This window comes from Salmo trutta, chromosome 2 (genome assembly GCF_901001165.1).
Source record: "Salmo trutta chromosome 2, fSalTru1.1, whole genome shotgun sequence".
Lineage (NCBI taxonomy): Eukaryota > Metazoa > Chordata > Actinopteri > Salmoniformes > Salmonidae > Salmo > Salmo trutta.
The window spans coordinates 67,477,412-67,495,118 of record NC_042958.1 but is presented as its reverse complement, the minus strand read 5'-3'; the positions used below and the strand labels follow the sequence as shown (position 1 = coordinate 67,495,118).

The window sequence follows — 17,707 nt, the reverse complement described above, 5'->3', positions numbered from 1 at the left end:
GCTATTGTAACAGACTGTAAAAGCCTGTGCTAAGAGCACATTAGCCTTATATTTTATGAAAGTTGTCCCCGGGGTGGGACAAATACGAACACATCTGATTGGTTTGGTTAGTGACTTGGCTGCTAGGCTTGTGCAATATACCGTTAAAACCGTATACCAGGGTATTTCGAAATACCAATGGTAGGATTTTCTATTTTGTTTTAAAACAAACAACAGAGACATTACAGCAGAGACATTCAATCCCCTCCTGGATCAAGATCCCTGTTGCCTAAATTGTTTTGTGTGTAAAAAAAAAGTGGTCATAAAATGTTTGCCTCCTAGTGTGCACATTCGGTAATAACTAATACGGTATGGTACAGAAACGGTATGACGGTATGAAAATCGGGATACCGCCCAACCCTATTTGCTGCTCGTTAAACCACGCCCCTTGACCTTTTCGCCAGAACCAAAAGAACAACTTTGATAACATACAAGGCTAGGAAATTGTTTCAAGAAAACCCATGTTATGCTTGTGATATAAATCAATGTAAGACTCTCTTCCTGACAGAATCCCAAATGGCACCATATTCCCTTTTACAGTGCACTACTTTTGACCAAAGCCCTATGAGCCCTGGTCATAAGTAATACACTACATGGGGAATAGGGTGCCATTTGGAACGCAACCCCTGTGTACTACTAAGGAAATAAGGGTTCATCAGTCAAGGTTGGGTTTACCCTTGACACCACTAGAACACAATGCATGACCAAAAGTATGATCCCAGTCACAGAACAATGAAACACAATAGGGAGTTCTCCTCTCCCACCTGCTTTGACGCTCCAGTTTTTTTTGCCTTCCAATAGCGATGCAAGCACATGGTTTTCCAGACAGCCGTAAAAGCATCATCACCTTTGTGCTTATCAAAATAGCCGGCGGTGTCTCCCTCGTTTAACTCAGCCAAAAGGTATTTCTCGCCCCCCCACTCCCCCCACCCCCCCTCCGAGCCCCTTTGTTAATGCCTTTTACTGTTCCTGTTTTCCTAAAGGTGGGGGTTGGGGGGGAGGAGACAATGCACAATATTAGCTGGAGACCCATAGGAGCCATATGGCAGTGTAAGCGAGTGACTCAGTGAGATTGCCGTGATGGAAAAAAAAGAAAATGTCTTTTCCATTAACAAGCCGGAGCATTGTACACGGGTTTGGCAGAACGCAGGAACACACACGCACACGGGAAAAGAGCGAGGGGCTTGCGAGCCTGGAATGCGAGGGAACAGGAAGAGGGAGAGGCGGGCCAGGACGATGAGAAGGGACGGGAAAGGGGAATGGGTGGAATGGAAGAAACGACAACAAAGACTTGAAACGTGCCTGTGCTGTTCAGAAACACTCGTTGAGGCAGGTCAAGATATCAGGTGTTTTTGAGAAGCAGCTATCGTGGTGGTTTAGATCATAAAAAAATGGCCTCATCCACTATGCGAATGAGTTAAGAACAAATTCTTATTTGTTCAGAACAATAGATTTTTACCTGGTCAGCTCTGGGATTCGATCTAGCAACCTTTCGGTTAAAGGCCCAACGCTCTGACCACTAGGCTACCTGCCACCCCTAGGTTAGATTCATTGATGACTTTCTATCCATCCTCATGTCAATAAGGCATTAACACCAGTGGAGCCTGTCCTTTGTGCATGTGAACGAATGAAACATTTGTTAAAGAACATACTTGAAGTTTTAAAGAGTGTACTTCATTCCTCATTGGAAAACCCCCCAAAAACATTTGGTCTGCACATGGGGGTTACACACAAACGTTTCAGTTGAAAGCTGTCTTCAGTGTCTAGGTTCCCCAGTTCCAGACAGGGGATGTGACGCAGTGAGCCTTGTTTAGGAGATGGCGTATGACTCTGAACGTGTGGCAGCCTGCAGGTAGCTCAGAGGCCTTGAAATCACCATGTTCCTGACTGGAAAAGCCTGGAGGTCTCTCCACCCCTTCAGTGTGCACGTGTGTGTGCACAAACATTTAAAAGTGTGTGTGTGTAATAATAAAAAAAATGTGTGCGTGTACATTAAGAAAGTGTGTGTGTGTGTGCAGTGCAAAGTAGGTGAGGAACATGACTCACCAGCATCAGGAGTACAGACGTTAAACAATAGAGTAATTAAGGTACACTGATTGCTTCTGGAAAGGGCGGAATCCAATACAAAGCTTGGAAGCTGAAGGTTACTTATTTTTTCATGCCAGAGGGAGACACGACAGTGGAAAATGTAATGGTTTTGTAGTGGAGTGGAAATGTGGAAACGGGTGGGGGTGGGGGAGGGGGTTATTGTTGGGAGAGGAGAGGTGTTTGGGATCTCAGGCTTTATCACACCCACTGCAGAAGCACCAGGGTTTCCACACACACACATGGACACACACTTTGTCTGTTTCACAAACACACACATGCGCACACACACAAATGTTGTTTTATCGGTACAAACCCAGGGCATGGGTTCCCATGTGGGATTATCATGTCAGACTTTTTTAAGACGTACCTTATCAGAAACTAATACAAGACCCAAGTCCGAACAAGTATTAGTGTTGCTTTGAAGTTTAAATGTTTGAGGACAAAGTTAAAGTTCCTCATGAATGTAGTCAAAGAAAGGGTAGTGTTTGCAATACAAATGTGTAACTTCAGATACCCATGCCCTGAATAATTTGACTTTGAACTATTATTGTCAATAAGATATTTGTGGGGGGGGGGGCATATTTATTGGTCTAAGAAAACATATTTATTGGTCCAAAAACATATTCTCTGACGTATAGAGCATGTCTATCATCTGTTTTAACAGCTTCATGTCTCCTCTTATCTGCAGGATGAGGTGAAGATTCCCTCTAAACTGACCGTGTCAAAGTCCATGAAGCTCTCAGAGCTGGTAGAGGGAGGAAGAGGCAGCGTGCTGGACCTGAAAGAAGGAGCCGAGGAGAATGGAGAGGAGGGAGAAGAGAAGCCCCACTTGGACCTCTCCTCTGACGAGGAGGAGCTGGAGACCGAGGACGTCATCGAGGAGTCGCGAACCGAACGCATCAAGCGTAGCAGCCTCCAGCGCGTACAAAACATCAAAAGTGCCTTCTCCAAGGAGAAGATGGGCTTGACCAAGGAGAAGATGACCAAGACCAGGGAAAAGATGGGCTTGACCAAGGAGAAGATGACCTTGACCAAGGAGAAGATGGGCTTCAACAGGCAGAAAACCAATAAGGAAAACGTGGAGAAAATCCCGAAGCCAAACGCCAAAGAGAATTTCGACAAGACCAAACAACACGCCAAAGAGAACTTCGACAAGACCAAAAAAAACGCCAAAGAGAACTTCGACAAGACCAAGCAGAAGACCAAGGAGAACCTGGAGAAGACGCGCCACAACATCGAGAAGAAGATGGGCAAGCTGGGCACGCGCATGAGTGTCAACCCCGAGCAGAAGGAGAAGATGAAGGTGTCACGGCAGAAGGTGATGAAATCCTTTACCCCCGACCACACCGTCTACGCCCGCGACAAGACCGCCATCTACAAGGTGCCTCCCTTCACCTTCCACGTCAAGAAGTTCCGCGAGGGGGCCATGGAGCCCGTGGAAGTCCAGGGGACGGAGATGGTGGAGGTATCCCAGGACCTCAACCCTTTTCAGGGACTGGAGGATGACTGCCACGAGGGGCGTGTGGATCTGGACGTGGACGTGGATATGATGAATGGAGGAGGAGAGGAGGAGGGGATGGAGGATGAAGAGGAAGAGGAAGAGGACGAGGAGGACAGCCATTCCCTGCAGGAGATGCACGAGGACTCGGAGCATGTGCTGGTGGAGCGGGATAGGGACAGCGACTAGGTGAGGAAGTGGAGGAAGAGGAGGAAGAGGAGGATGGTGAACGAGACAAATTGCCTGATCCCAAAACTGCCTACTAGAACCAAACCCCCTGAGCGCCTTGTGTAGATCTAAAAAGGACTGGATAGGTAGAAGCAATACGGTAATAGCTACCTGTTGTCTTCTGCTGTATTTCTTGCACCTGTCCAATCCACTTTGTAAAAGTGTCTAAGGGGGAGGGGCTAGGGATTGATTTTGGGATTGGGTGCTAGAGAGGCCATGAAGAGAAGAAAAGGAAGAAGAATGAGACAACAAACAACAACATGGGGTTGGAAGGGAAAGAAAGGGAGAGAATGGGGTGGTAAGGAATACAGAATAAAGTTTCTATGCCGTGAACAAATTATTACTCTGAAGGGGTGTGGCCATATCCCTTGGGAGCGAACAGTATAATATTCCATCAACTTCCAAAATCATGTTTAAGTTGAAATGCTAACGTCCCTCACAAAAGCTGTGAATGGAAGTTAGTAAAGTGCAAATTTAGTTATCATCTGTATGTTAGATATTTCAGTAACACTTTAGTAACAGTCTAAGGAAAAAAGGATAACACAGACCATTAAATGATGGGAAAGTGTGGCCACTTCGGTTTTGAAATGATTTGTTTCTTGAAAGGTCATCAAGCGTAAAAAGCACAAAAATGAAATTGAAAATCTTCATAAACGGTATCGGGTTAAAGTAAATAAATCCACAAATACAAATATATATATATTTTTATATCTTAAATGACCACGTTTTCCTGAATTTGATTATATAATCTTGAAGCCCATTAAAAAACAGTATGGGACTGGATCCAGGAAGTAAGGCGAAATAGGCAGTCACTTTCCCATTGTATAAGTGATTATAAAATATCGAAGCACTGCATTAATATATTCATAAATGCTTATATCAGTTTACCAACCTACAAATAACCAAAGGTTGACATAACGTTTACAGTGACATACCATTTTTGACATAATAATGATTGATTATGTAGTGCTTTTGGATATTTTATAAATAATTTAGGCCCCCGATACGATAAAAGTATTACTTAATTCTTAATATTATTACCCCCCCCACACACTTTTCCTATAGGCATGGTGAATATATTGTGAATTTGACCAGTTCATGTAATTTGGGTGTATTTTCTTGATAAAGATGGCATCTTATACCATCACCTTTTTGTTGTTTGTGAAGAAAGAGTCTAACACAGGGGTCTGCGCTCAAATGAAGGATCCTAACATCTGCAAGAAACACAAAATGGTTGTGAGACGTTTATGGAATGTCACTCGTGCTGTAGGTAGACTACGCACACATGTATTCATTCACTGCCTGAGTTTAAAATAAGAAAAGACATTCCGATGAAATCTCAAGTCATTAAAAGCTCTGTTTCTACGTGACAACAAAGATACGGAGCAATTTTATACGATTTCTTCACAATCCTGGTGGAAAAATGTAAATCCTGCCACTGGTGTGCTATATAAACCTTGTACAATAGCAATCATTTGTTTTATCAATGTTCTATCAAAGTTTCTTATGTGTTGAGTTAATGGTAGACTAACCAGCCACTTACAAACTCATTTTCCCAACACTTTTTTAAATGTCTACTCTCTTTAAAAGTGTTTTGATGAGGTTCACCACCTAGTGGCAATGTATGGTATTAAACATAGGGACATTTACAACGCGGCAGCGCTGACACCAGCATCTCCTTACGAAAGCCGCTCATCAACTAGTACTTGTCACTGATGTAGGAGCAACCCTTAAATCCCAATGGGCTGATACCAAGCACTTGTTTTCCCTAACATTTTTAACCTGGCTGATGCAAGTCAACTGTGCTTTGATTCTCTTGTTGCGTTTAGAATCTAGAATGTTTTTAATATCCAATTCAACCCTTTTTCGTTTTATTGACACAATGTAATCCTGACCTAATGTGTGCATGCTCACAGACTCACAGTCACTGACTATTCCAACTGCACATAAATGCACCATCGCCGTTGCTAATGATCTCATACAGACAAGTTCTCCATTTTATTTTAAAAACGTACATTTTAAACTAAACAGATAAATAGTTGGATTAATTGATCGACGGTGAGGCGAAACATACTTTTCCTCCAAACTGTAACAAAGGGGGAGACAGTACTCCAGTATCATTGATGTCCTGGGTCTTGTTCATTGTGGCATAGAACAGAAAACATTTTAAAACGGAACACGGAACTGAACGTTTCTTATTGGACAAGTCAAGGTAGTCCCTACCTAAAAAGTGCATTTTCTTTCGCTAGGTGCCTAATGAACACGGCCCAGTTTCCAAACCCAGACCTGAATAATCCAGTTTTTTTTCTACTATTCATTTCCGTGTATGTAAGTGTATATAATGTCAATCACTGCCATAGCAGTGCAACTGCCTTTATTGCAAAACCAGTGAACCTTAATTTGCTTCCGCTGTCTCCAAACCCTCTGTGAAAACACTTGCATTAAGCAACAAACAGCCATGAATTACATTTTATACTTACTTTGTACACAATGCTTAAATAACATTCAGCAACTATGATTTAAAAAAACAGTGCCTTTCCGGCTTTTAAGAGACATTTTAAACCAACTGGGGGGACCCCACAACTACAGCCTGTTTAAACCCCCCCCCCAATCTCTTTTTCATGTTGGTTAAATAATGCATATGAAATCTGTACCATGTAATGATTCATTCCCTAACCACTAATACTTTAATAAAAGCTAATTTGATTCACAATTGCTGTATGTCCTCATTGAAAACACTGAGATGATGATCCCAAATGAAAAACAAGCGGTAGTGTATCCTTGCAAGTACAATTTATTTGACTTTTGATTAAGTTGTTGCATGTGGTACAAGTAACATAGTGAATATTATTCAGGAAACATATAAACCACAGAGACCAAAATTGTCTATAAGTGTATGTGGTGCACGAGTCTCCCTATCTTCTATACCAACTTTTCCATAATGTCTCAAATACACACTTTTCAGTTATAGTGCAAAATATACCGCAACAACTAAGTCAAAATACTTTAATGATCAACTACAAATTACTTCTCCCCTTGAACTGTTCAGCAGTGTTCCGCTCCCGGACTGACTCAACTAAGCTCGATGATGATTGGTCCCTTTCATCTGTCAATCAAACTTCCACCATTGACGTGTACGCGTGTCTCATCATTACGCATTCACGTTCATTCGAGAACCAAAGGCTCAGTCTGTTACACTCGGTTTTAATTACACCTCTGTATATGCAAATGAAGCACATTTATTATGCACTCTTAGAAAAAAGGGTTCCAAAAGGGTTCTTCGGCTGTCCCCATAGGAGAACCCTTTTTGGTTCCAGGTAGAACCCTTTTGAGTTGTAGAAACCTCTGTGGAAAGGATTCTATATGGAGCCCAAAAAGGTTCTACCTTGAACCAAAAAGGTTCTTCAAAAGGGTTATCCTATGGGGATAGCCAAATAACCATTTTAGGTTCTATATAGAACCTGTTTTTTCTATGAGTGTACTGTACTCTATGGTATCTGCAATCCCAAATCAATCTCTAAAGCTCACAACAATGGTACCAGCAGACTGCAGCTTTATCACTGAGTAGGTGTCAGTATCTCCACAGAAGATCCAATACGAACAAAGAATCCAGGATGGAAGGACTTAGTGAATGTGGTCTGGACTCTGTGGAGGAGGGTCATTGTGTCAGAGATGCTGTAGAAGGACAGTGTTCCTGCCATGTGGTCCAGGCACACCCCTACTCTGGAGGAGCAGGGGACAGGGATATCAGTCCTGTTATTACTGTGGATAAAACAGCGGCTGAATGAAGAGCTGTATAACCTCCAGGATTGATCATTACCCCCAAGCACACGCTCATTACCATCTTCTTTCGTGCTGATCCGTTTATATATGAGACAGCTACATGAATCCCTTCCCCGCTCCACTCTACCTTCCAGTGGCAAGTTCCAGAGAGACCCTCTCTGCACAGCACCTGTTGGTAGGAGGGAAATCTGTCTGGATGGTCAGGAAAGGCCTGGGCCTTATCTCTCCTGGTCACCTTACTGTTCTCCATCAGACAGACACATGCTAGTGTGTCCTTAACAAACATTGGGATCCAATGTCAGCTGGCAAGAGACTAAGAAGATGAAAAATAAAGTGAGTGACAATGTTTGCGACCGTGTATTCATTCATACGCGTGTGTACGCACATGTATGCACTCCTGTTTATGTTTTTGTGTGTGTGCATGCATGTCTCCACTTGTATGTATGCTTTTATGTGTGTGTGTGTGTGTGTGTGTGTGTGTGTGTGTCATGCACTTCTGTTTGTTCGTTTGCTCATGTTTTTTGTTATATTTATTCCAAATACTCCAAACAGATATGTTTGTGTTTGCCAGTTTACTCACATTTTTTTTTTAACTCCTCTCTGGTCTTGGGCTCAGCAAGGTGTTCAATCTGAAATGTAGTCACTATGGAGACGGACAGACTCAGTTCACAAGACAAACTATTCAATTTCATAAACATTAACCAAATACAAGATAAGATAGTACGTTTTTAGTACGTTATTAACCCGCCAGAGGGGAAATTTGAATGCACTAGCCAAGACATACATTACCAATAGACACACCATAAATCACAAGGACACACAGACATTAAAAGCAGCCCATCATAAATGAATATATAAAAAAAAAGTGTTTGTGTCAAAAAATCATAGTATATGGTAAGAAGGATCTGTGGAAACGTTCTGTTTTGGCCCGAGGTAAAATAGATCTGTCTGCCATCGCACTGCGATGCTCCAGGCAGGAGCTGTGGAGGCTGTGGAGGCTATGGAGGCTGTGGAGGCTGTGGATAGTGTTGGCCTCTATACTTGTAAGCTTTTTGAGGGTTTAAGGCAGTTACTATTAGATTTTATGACTAGCAAAACATATTATTTGGTCTTGAAATACAATTTACCAACCTTTTCCAGGTTGCATATGTCCTGCAGTCGATCGTACAGTTCAGACACTGATTTCCTCAGATGCTCAAAAGAGACGTCTGGATAGACAATGATGCTGGGTAAGGCTTTAGATCCAGGAGAGACACAGCGAGACTGGAAACTCTACAGAGAGAGGGAAACGGTAAAAGGGATTGAGCACATTTCTAGAGATAGATGTACCTTATCATATGTAACGGCTAAGTTAGTGACGTCACCTGGAGAAAAATGGATGTGATCCTCTGTGTGAGAGAGCTGCTTCAGCTCAGCAGCTCTCCTCCTCAGCTCAGCCACCTCCTGCTCCAGTTACTCCAGGAGTCTTTCAGCCCGACTGACTTCAGCTTTCCTCCTGGGCTACTTTGCCTTCTCTCAATGGAGCAGATCAGAAAAGATCCACTCACAGTCCTCTGCTGCCTGTGCTGAGCGCTGTTAGGACACAGAAAGACGAGGGAGGTCCATTTCAACCAGGCCATTCACTCAGTTCTCATCAGGAGCCCAGACAGCCTGTATATGTAAATATACAGTACCAGTCTAAAGTTGACACACATACTCATTGCAAGGTTTTTGTTTATTTTTTCTACATTGTAGTACAATAGTGAAGCCATCAAAACGATGAAATAACACACATTGAATCATGCAGTAACCCCAAAAAAGTGTTAAAAATCTAAATATATTTTATATTTGAGATTCTTCAAAGTAGCCACCCTTTGCCTTGATGACAGCTTTGCACACTCATGATAAGCTGTAGACCACACCACCAATAGAGTTTTCATCTATATTTTTCATAGCCGTCTATTTACCACCACTAACAGATGCTGGCACTAAGACCGCATTCAACGAGCTGTATTTGGCCATAAGAAAACAAGAAAATCCAGAAGCGGCACTTCTAGTGGCCGGGGACTTTAATGCAGGCAAACTTAAATCCTTTCTACCAGCATGTCACATGTGCAACATGAGGAAAAAAAACTCTAGACCCTCCACACAGAGACGCATACAAAGCTCTCCTTTACCCTCCATTTGGCAAATTTGACGATACTTCTATCCTCCTGATTCCTGCTTACAGGCAAAAACTAAAGCAGGAAGTACTAGTGACTCGCTCAATACGGAAGTGACGACTTCGTCCCTACAATGCTACACTGCAGAACTTTTTTGCTAGCACAGACTGGAATATGTTCCGGGATTCATCCAATGGCATTGAAGAGTTTACCACCTCAGTCATCCATCAATAAGTGCATCGACGACGTTGTCCCTACAGTGACCGTATGTACATATCCCAACCAGAAGCCATGGATAACAGGCAACATTCGCACTGAGCTAAAGGCTAGAGCTGCCGCTTTCAAGGAGCGGGACATTAATCTGGACGCTTATAAAGAAATCCCGCTATGCCCTCAGACGAACCATCAAACAGGCAAAGAGTCAATACAGGACTAAAATTGAAGCCTACTACAACAGCTATGACGCTCGTCGGATGTGGCAGGGCTCGCAAACTATTTCAGACAACAAAGGGAAACCCGGCCGCGAGCTGCCCAGTGACACGAGCCTACCAGATGGACTAACTGCGTTTTATGCTCACTTCAAGGCAAGCAACACTGAAGTATACATGAAAGTACCAGCTGTTCTGGACAACTGTGTGATCACTCTCCCCGTAGCAGATGTGAGCAAGACCTTAAAACAGGTCAACACTCACAAGGCTGCGGGGCCAGACAGTTAACCAGGATGTGTACTCAGAGCATGCGTGGACCAACTGGCAAGTGCCTTCACTGACATTTTCAACCTCTCCCTGACTGAGTCTGTAATACCTACATGTTTCAAGCAGCGCACCATAGTCCATGTGCCCAAGAAAGTGAAGTTAACCTGCCTAAATGTCTACCGCTCTGTAGCACTCACGACAGTAGCCATGAAGTGCTTTGAAAGGCTGGTCATGGCTCACATCAACACGGAAACCCTAGACCCACTCCCATACCACCCCTACAGATCCTGCAATCTCAATTGCACTGCACACTGCCCTTTCCCAACTAGACAAAAGGAACACCTATGTGAGAATGCTGTTCACTGGTTACAGCTTAGCATTCAACACCATAGTGCCCTCAAAGCTCATCACTAAGCTAAGGACCCTGGGACTAAACACCTCCCTCTGTAACTGGATCCTGGACTTCCTGACGAGCCGCCCCTAGGTGGTAAGGGAAGGCAACAACACATCTGCCACGCTGATCCTCAACACGAGGGCCCCTCAGGGGTGCGTGCTTAGACCTCTCCTGTACTCCCTGTTCACCCACAACTGTGTGGCCAAGCACGACTCCAACACAATAATTAAGTTCGCTGATGACACAACAGTGGTAGGCCTGATCACCGACAACAATGAGACAGCCTATACGGAGAAGGTCAGAGACCTGGCAGTATGGTGCCAGGACAATAACCTCTCCCTCAACAGTACTGGAAAAAGAGGACCGAGTTCCTTGGTGTCCACATCACCAACATACTAACATGGACCAAGCTCACCAAGACAGTTGTAAAGAGGGCATGACAAAACCTATTCCCCCTCAGGACACTGAAAGGATTTGGCATGGGTTCTCAGATCCTCAAAAGGTTCTACAGCTGCACCATCGAGAGTATCCTGACCGGTTGCATCACTGCCTAGAATGGCAAATGCTCGGCATCCGACCATAAGGCGCTACAGAGGGTAGTCCGTACGGCCCAGGACATCACTGGGGCCAAGCTTCCTGTCATCCAGGACCTATATACTAAGCAGTGTCAGAGGAAGGCCCAAAAAATGGTCAAAGACTCCAGTCACCCAAGTCATATACTTTTCTCTCTGCTACCGCACGGCAAGCGGTACCAGAGCGACAAGTCTAGGTCCAAAAAGACTCCTTAACAGCTTCTACCCCCAAGCCATGAGACTGCTGAACAATTAATAAAATGACCACCCAGACTATTTGCATTGCCCGCCCCCCCTGTTTTTACACTGCTGCTACTCTGTGTTTATTATTTACGCAGTCCCTTTACCCCAACCTACATGTACAAATTACCTTGACTAAGTAGTACCCCCGCACATTGACATGGTACAGGTACCCCATGTAAACTCAGCAAAAAAAGAAATGTCCCTTTTTCAGGACCCTGTCTTTCAAATATAATTCGTAGAAATCCAAATAACTTCACAGATCTTCATTGTAAAGGGTTTAAACACTGTTTCCCATGCTTGTTCAATGAACCATAAACAATTAATGAACATGCACCTGTGGAACGGTTGTTAAGACACTAACAGCTTACAGACGTAGGCAATTAAGGTCACAGTTATGAAAATGTAGGACACTAAAGAGGCCTTTCTACTGACGCTGAAAAACACCAAAAGAAAGATGCCCAGGGTCCCTGCTCATCTGCGTGAACGTACCTTAGGCATGCTGTAAGGAGGCATGAGATCTGCAGATGTAGCCAGGGCAATAAATTGCAATTTCCGAACTGTGAGATGCCTAAGACAGCGCTACAGGGAGACAGGACGAACAACTGATCGTCCTCGCAGTGGCAGACCACATGTAACACGTGCACAGGATTGGTACATCCAAACATCACACCTGCAGGACAGGTACAGGATGGCAACAACAACTGCCTGAGTTACACCAGGAACGCACAATCCCTCCATCAGTGCCCAGACTGTCTGCAATAGGCTGAGAGAGGCTGGACTGAGGGCTTGTAGGCCTGTTGTAAGGCAGGTCCTCACCAGACATCACCGGCAACCACGTCGCCTATGGGCACAAACCCACCGTCGCTGGACCAGACAGGACTGGCAAAAAGTGCTCTCACTGACGAGTCGCGGTTTTGTCTTACCAGGGGTGATGATCGGATTGCCGTTTATTGTCGAAGGAATGAGCGTTACACCGAGGCCTGTACTCTTGAGCGGGATTGATTTGGAGGTGGAGGGTCCGTCATGGTCTGGGGCGGTGTGTCACAGCATCATCGGACTGAGCTTGTTATCATTGCAGGCAATCTCAATGCTGTGTGTTACAGGGAAGACATCCTCCTCCCTCATGTGGTACCCTTCCTGCAGGCTCATCCTGACATGACCCTCCAGCATGACAATACCACCAGCCATACTGGTCGTTCTGTGTGTGATTTCCTGCAAGACAGGAATGTCAGTGTTGTGCCCGTGGCCATGGCCAGCGAAGTGCCCGGATCTCAATCCCATTGAGCACGTCTGGGACCTGTTGGATCGGAGGGTGAGGGCTAGGGCCATTCCCCCCAGAAATGTCCAGGAACTTGCAGGTGCCTTGGTAGAAGAGTGGGGTAACATCTCACAGCAAGAACTGGCAAATCTGGTGCAGTCCATGAGGAGAAGATGCACTGTAGCACTTAATGCAGCTGGTGGCCACACCAGATACTGACTGTTACTTTTGATTTTGACCCCCCCCCCTTAGTTCAGGGACACATTATTCAATTTCTGTTAGTCACATGTCTGTGGAACTTGTTCAGTTTATGTCTCAGATGTTGAATCTTGTTATGTTCATACAAATATTTTTGCTGGGTTTATATAGCCTAGTTATTGTTTTTTTTATTTTACTTTAGTTTATTTAGTAAATATTTTCTTAACTCTATTTTCTTAAAAGTGCATTGTTGGTTAAGGGCTTGTAAGTAAGCATTTACGGTAAGGTCTACACCTGTTGTATTCGGTGCATGTGACAAATAAAATTTGATTAGATTGGTTGTGTACTTTGACATTTCTGAGCATTGCCAGATTTTTCTTTCTCTTTCAGTTATATCACATTGGACTTAAACACTTCCTCAAAGTTATTGAGGCATATTACAGTTGAAGTTGGAAGTTAACATACACTTCGGTTGGAGTCATTAAAACTTGTTTTTCAACCAATCCACACATTTCTTGTTAACAAACTATAGTTTTGGCAAGCCGATTAGGACATCTACTTTGTGCACGACAAGAGTATTTTTTCCAACAATTGTTTACAGACAGATTATTTCACCTATGATTCATTGTATCACAATTCCAGTGGGTCAGAAGTTTACATGAAGTTGACTGTGCCTTTAAACAGCTTGGACAATTCCAGAAAATGATGTCATGGCTTTAGAAGCTTCTAATAGGCTAATTGACATCATTTGAGTCAATTGGAGGTGTACCTGTGGATGTATTTCAAGGCCTACCTTCAAACTCAGTGCCTCTTTGCTTAACATCATGGGAAAATCAAAAGAAATCAGCCAAGACTTCAGAAAAACAATTGTATACCTCCACAAGTCTGGTTCATCCTTGGGAGCAATTTCCAAATGCCTGAAGGTACCACGTTCATCTGTACAAACAATAGTACGCAAGTATAAACACCATGGGACCACGCAGTCGTCATACCACTCAGGAAGGAGACGCGTTCTGTCTCCTAGAGATGAACGTACTTTGGTGCGAGAAGTGCAAATCAATCCCAGAACAACAACAAAGGACCTTGTGAAGATGCTGGAGGAAACAGGTACAAAAGTATCTATATCTACAGTAAAGCGAGTCCTATTTCAACATAACCTGAAAGGCAGCTTAGCAAGGAAGAAGCCACTGCTCCAAAACCGCCATAAAAAAGCCAGACTATGGTTTGCAACTGCACATGGGGACAAAGATCGTATTTTTTGGAGAAATGTCCACTGGTCTGATGAAACAAAAATAGAACTGTTTGGCCATAATGACCATTGTTATATTTGGAGGAAAAAGGGTGATGCTTGCAAGCCGAAGAACAACATTCCAACCATGAAGCACGGGGGTGGCAGCATCATGTTGTGGGGGTACTTTGCTGCAGGAGGGACTGGTGCACTTCACAAAACAGATGGCATCATGAGGAAAGGATATTTATGTGGATATATTGAAGCAACATAAGAAGACATCAGCAAGGAAGTTAAAGCTTGGTCGCAAATGGTTCTTCCAAATGGACAATGACCCCAAGCATACTTCCAAAGTTGTGGTAAAATGGCTTAAGGACAACAAAGTCAATATATTGGAGTGGCCAACACAAAGCCCTGACCTCAATCCTATAGAAAATTTGTGGGCAGAACTGAAAAAGCGTGTGCGAGCAAGGTCTACAAACCTAACTCAGTTACACCAGCTCTGTCAGGAGGAATGGGCCAAAATTCTACTTATTGTGGGAAGCTTGTGGAAGGCTACCTGAAACGTTTGTCCTAAGTTAAACAATTTAAAGGCAATACACTCTTAGTATTTGATAGCATGTCAACTTCTGACCCACTGGGAATGTGATGAAAGAAATAAAAGCTGAAATAAATCACTCTAATATTATTCTGACATTTCACATTCTTAAAATAAAATGGTGAACCTAACTGACCTAAGACAGGGAATTTTTACTAGGATTAAATGTCAGGAATTGTGAAAAACTGAGTTTAAATGTATTTGGCTAAGGTGTATGTAATCTTCCGACTTCAACTGTAAATATATCTGTGGAGTTACCATCCTTACCTGTTTCTCAGTCCCTTCTGCTGTAGCTGAGTCTGTCTCATGGCTTTTATGTTCATCCATAAAAAAACTCCAGTAGTTTGTCATGTAGTTGTGTGGAGGCTTTGACTAGCTTGTGCTTCTTTAATGGAGCTACTTCATTGTAAGGCTGGAGATGAGTCTCACAGTAAGAGACCAGGCAGGACATCACGGCTTTTAGTTTTCTCCCAGCTCAGAAATCACACTCCAAATCTCCAGGTCCAGCAAAGAACAGAGAAGGGGGAGCAGCTTGGACTCCTGTCTTCTTCAGTTTCTCCACCACCTCAGAAAGCATAGTGTTTCTGTTTAGAACAGGCCTTGGGATAAAGGTCTGCACTGGGGGCAGCTGTAGACGCCCATCATCTTCCTGATCCAAGCAGCCCTTAAAACAGCCAATACAGTAGCTGTGTCCACAGGGAATAGTCACTGGATCCTTCAGTAGCTCCAGACAGATTGGACAACTGATTGAGTCCATGGCCTTTGCCATTTTGATGCACACACTAACAAGCATAGCAAGTGAACCAGAGATAAGTTTAGTTTTCTGAGGAGTAGGAGGGAGTGGCTTGTATTCTGTTGATGGTGGCTTCCTGGTTCTATGTGAACTCAGATGTCAGCAGAGGGCATGGCCAGCAGAGGGCATGATTGGTCTGTCACATCCAGGGAATAATTGTATCCTTACAATTGTGCGTCAGTGTAACAACAAGAGGCACTGTAGAGTAAGGTAACACAGGAGACACATTTCTATGAAAAATCTGTATTCTTTATGTCATGTACAACGATACAGACATGGACATTTTCTTTATGAATACCAATTTACATTATTGCAATGGATGGAAAATTAAGCTACCCATGTAGTCTACCGGATGACATTAAATACAACTTTAAAATGACATAATATTGCTTAGGCTACAATATTTCAGCACAAGCAGTTAGAACAAAGGACACAAACCTGAGGGATAGCAGGGGCTTAAAACTACAGAGGTGTTACATCTTCAATAGTCCCCTTCTGTGAAAGAACTTACCAGCTTCCTCAGGAATTAACATAAAGTGATTGAGAGGAGTGACTTTTTTTAAATTAAGTCCTCATACTACACATTATCAGACTAAAGCATCAGGACATGATTCCCACTTGTTAACGAGGAGCTCCTGTACTTCAGACTCCCATCAACAGAGTGTGCTCGGTGGCATCTGGAGATTGTTCAAAAGAGTGAAACGTTTCAGAACTTTGCAGATAGAAATGCACTGTATAGAGTGGGCATGATTTCTTATGCACTATGACAAAGAGGGCTCCTTATCTATGAGATATACAGTACCAGTCAAAAGTTTTGACTCACCTACTCATTCAAGGGTTTTTCTTAATTTTTACTATTTTCTACATTGTAGAATAATAGTGAAGACATCAAAACTATAAAATAACACAAATGGAATCATGTAGTAACCAAAAATGTGTTAAACAAATCTAAATATATTTTATATTTCAGATTCTTCAAAGTAGCTACAGTACCTTTTGCCTTGATGACAGCCTGACACACTTTTGGAATTATCTCAACCAGCTAAATGAGGTAGTCACCTGGAATGCATTTCAGTTAACAGGTGTACCTTGTTAAAAGTTAATTTGTGGAATTTCTTTCCTTCTTAATGTGCTTGAGCCAATCAATTGTGTTGTGACAAGGTAGGGGTGGTATACAGAAGATAGCCCTATTTGGTAAAAGACTAAGACCATCCATATTATGGCAAGAACAGCTCAAATAAGCAAAGAGAAATGACAGTCCATCATTACTTTAAGACATGAAGGTCAGTCAATACAGAAAATGTCAAGAAAGTTTCTTTAAGTGCAGTACCAAAAACCATCAAGTGGTCCTCTCAAGAGGTCCGCCAAAGGAAAGAAAGACCCAGAGTTACCTCTGCTGCAGAGGATAGGTTCATTAGAGTTAACTGCACCTCAGATTGCAGCCCAAATAAATGCTTCACAGAGTTCAAGTAACAGACGCATCTCAACATCAACTGTTCAGAGGAGACTGCGTGAATCAGTCCTTCATGGTAGAATGTCTGCAAAGAAACCACTACTAAAGGACACCAATAATAAGAAGAGACTTGCTTGGGCCAAGAAACACGAGCAATGGACATTAGACCGGTGGAAATCTGTCCTTTGGTCTGATGAGTCCAAGTTTGAGATTTGTGGTTCCAACCGCTGGGTCTTTATGAGATGCAGAGTAGGTGAACGGATGATCTCTGCATGTGTGGTTCCCACCGTGAAGCAAGGAGGAGGAGGTGTGATGGTGCTTTGCTGGTGACACTGTCTGTGATTTATTTAGAATTCAAGGCGCACTTAGCCAGCATGGCTACCACAGCATTCTGCAGCGATTCGCCATCCCATCTTGTTTGGGCTTAGTGGGACTATCATTTGTTTTCAACAGGACAATGACCCAACACACCTACATGCTGTGTGAGAGCTATTTGAT

General features: G+C 43.3%; 1 protein-coding gene and 1 long non-coding RNA gene across 2 annotated transcripts in view; one reads left to right on the top strand and one right to left on the bottom strand.

Annotated features, from left to right (window-relative positions):
- LOC115161281 (caveolae-associated protein 1) overlaps positions 1–6,566 on the top strand; it is a 26,713-nt gene extending 20,147 nt beyond the window's left edge. Inside the window, exon 2 of the mRNA XM_029712130.1 lies at positions 2,816–6,566. Within this exon, the coding sequence (XP_029567990.1) occupies positions 2,816–3,814 (999 nt within the window). The 3' untranslated portion in view covers positions 3,815–6,566. The remainder of the gene's footprint in view (positions 1–2,815) is intronic.
- Positions 6,567–7,154: 588 nt separating this feature from the next.
- Positions 7,155–15,793, bottom strand: LOC115161292 (uncharacterized). The gene is made up of 5 exons (XR_003869230.1): positions 15,231–15,793; positions 9,001–9,208; positions 8,768–8,908; positions 8,217–8,279; positions 7,155–7,949 (listed from the first exon to the last, which is right to left on the bottom strand). It is a non-coding gene; the product is annotated as an uncharacterized LOC115161292 (long non-coding RNA).
- Positions 15,794–17,707: the final 1,914 nt, after the last annotated feature.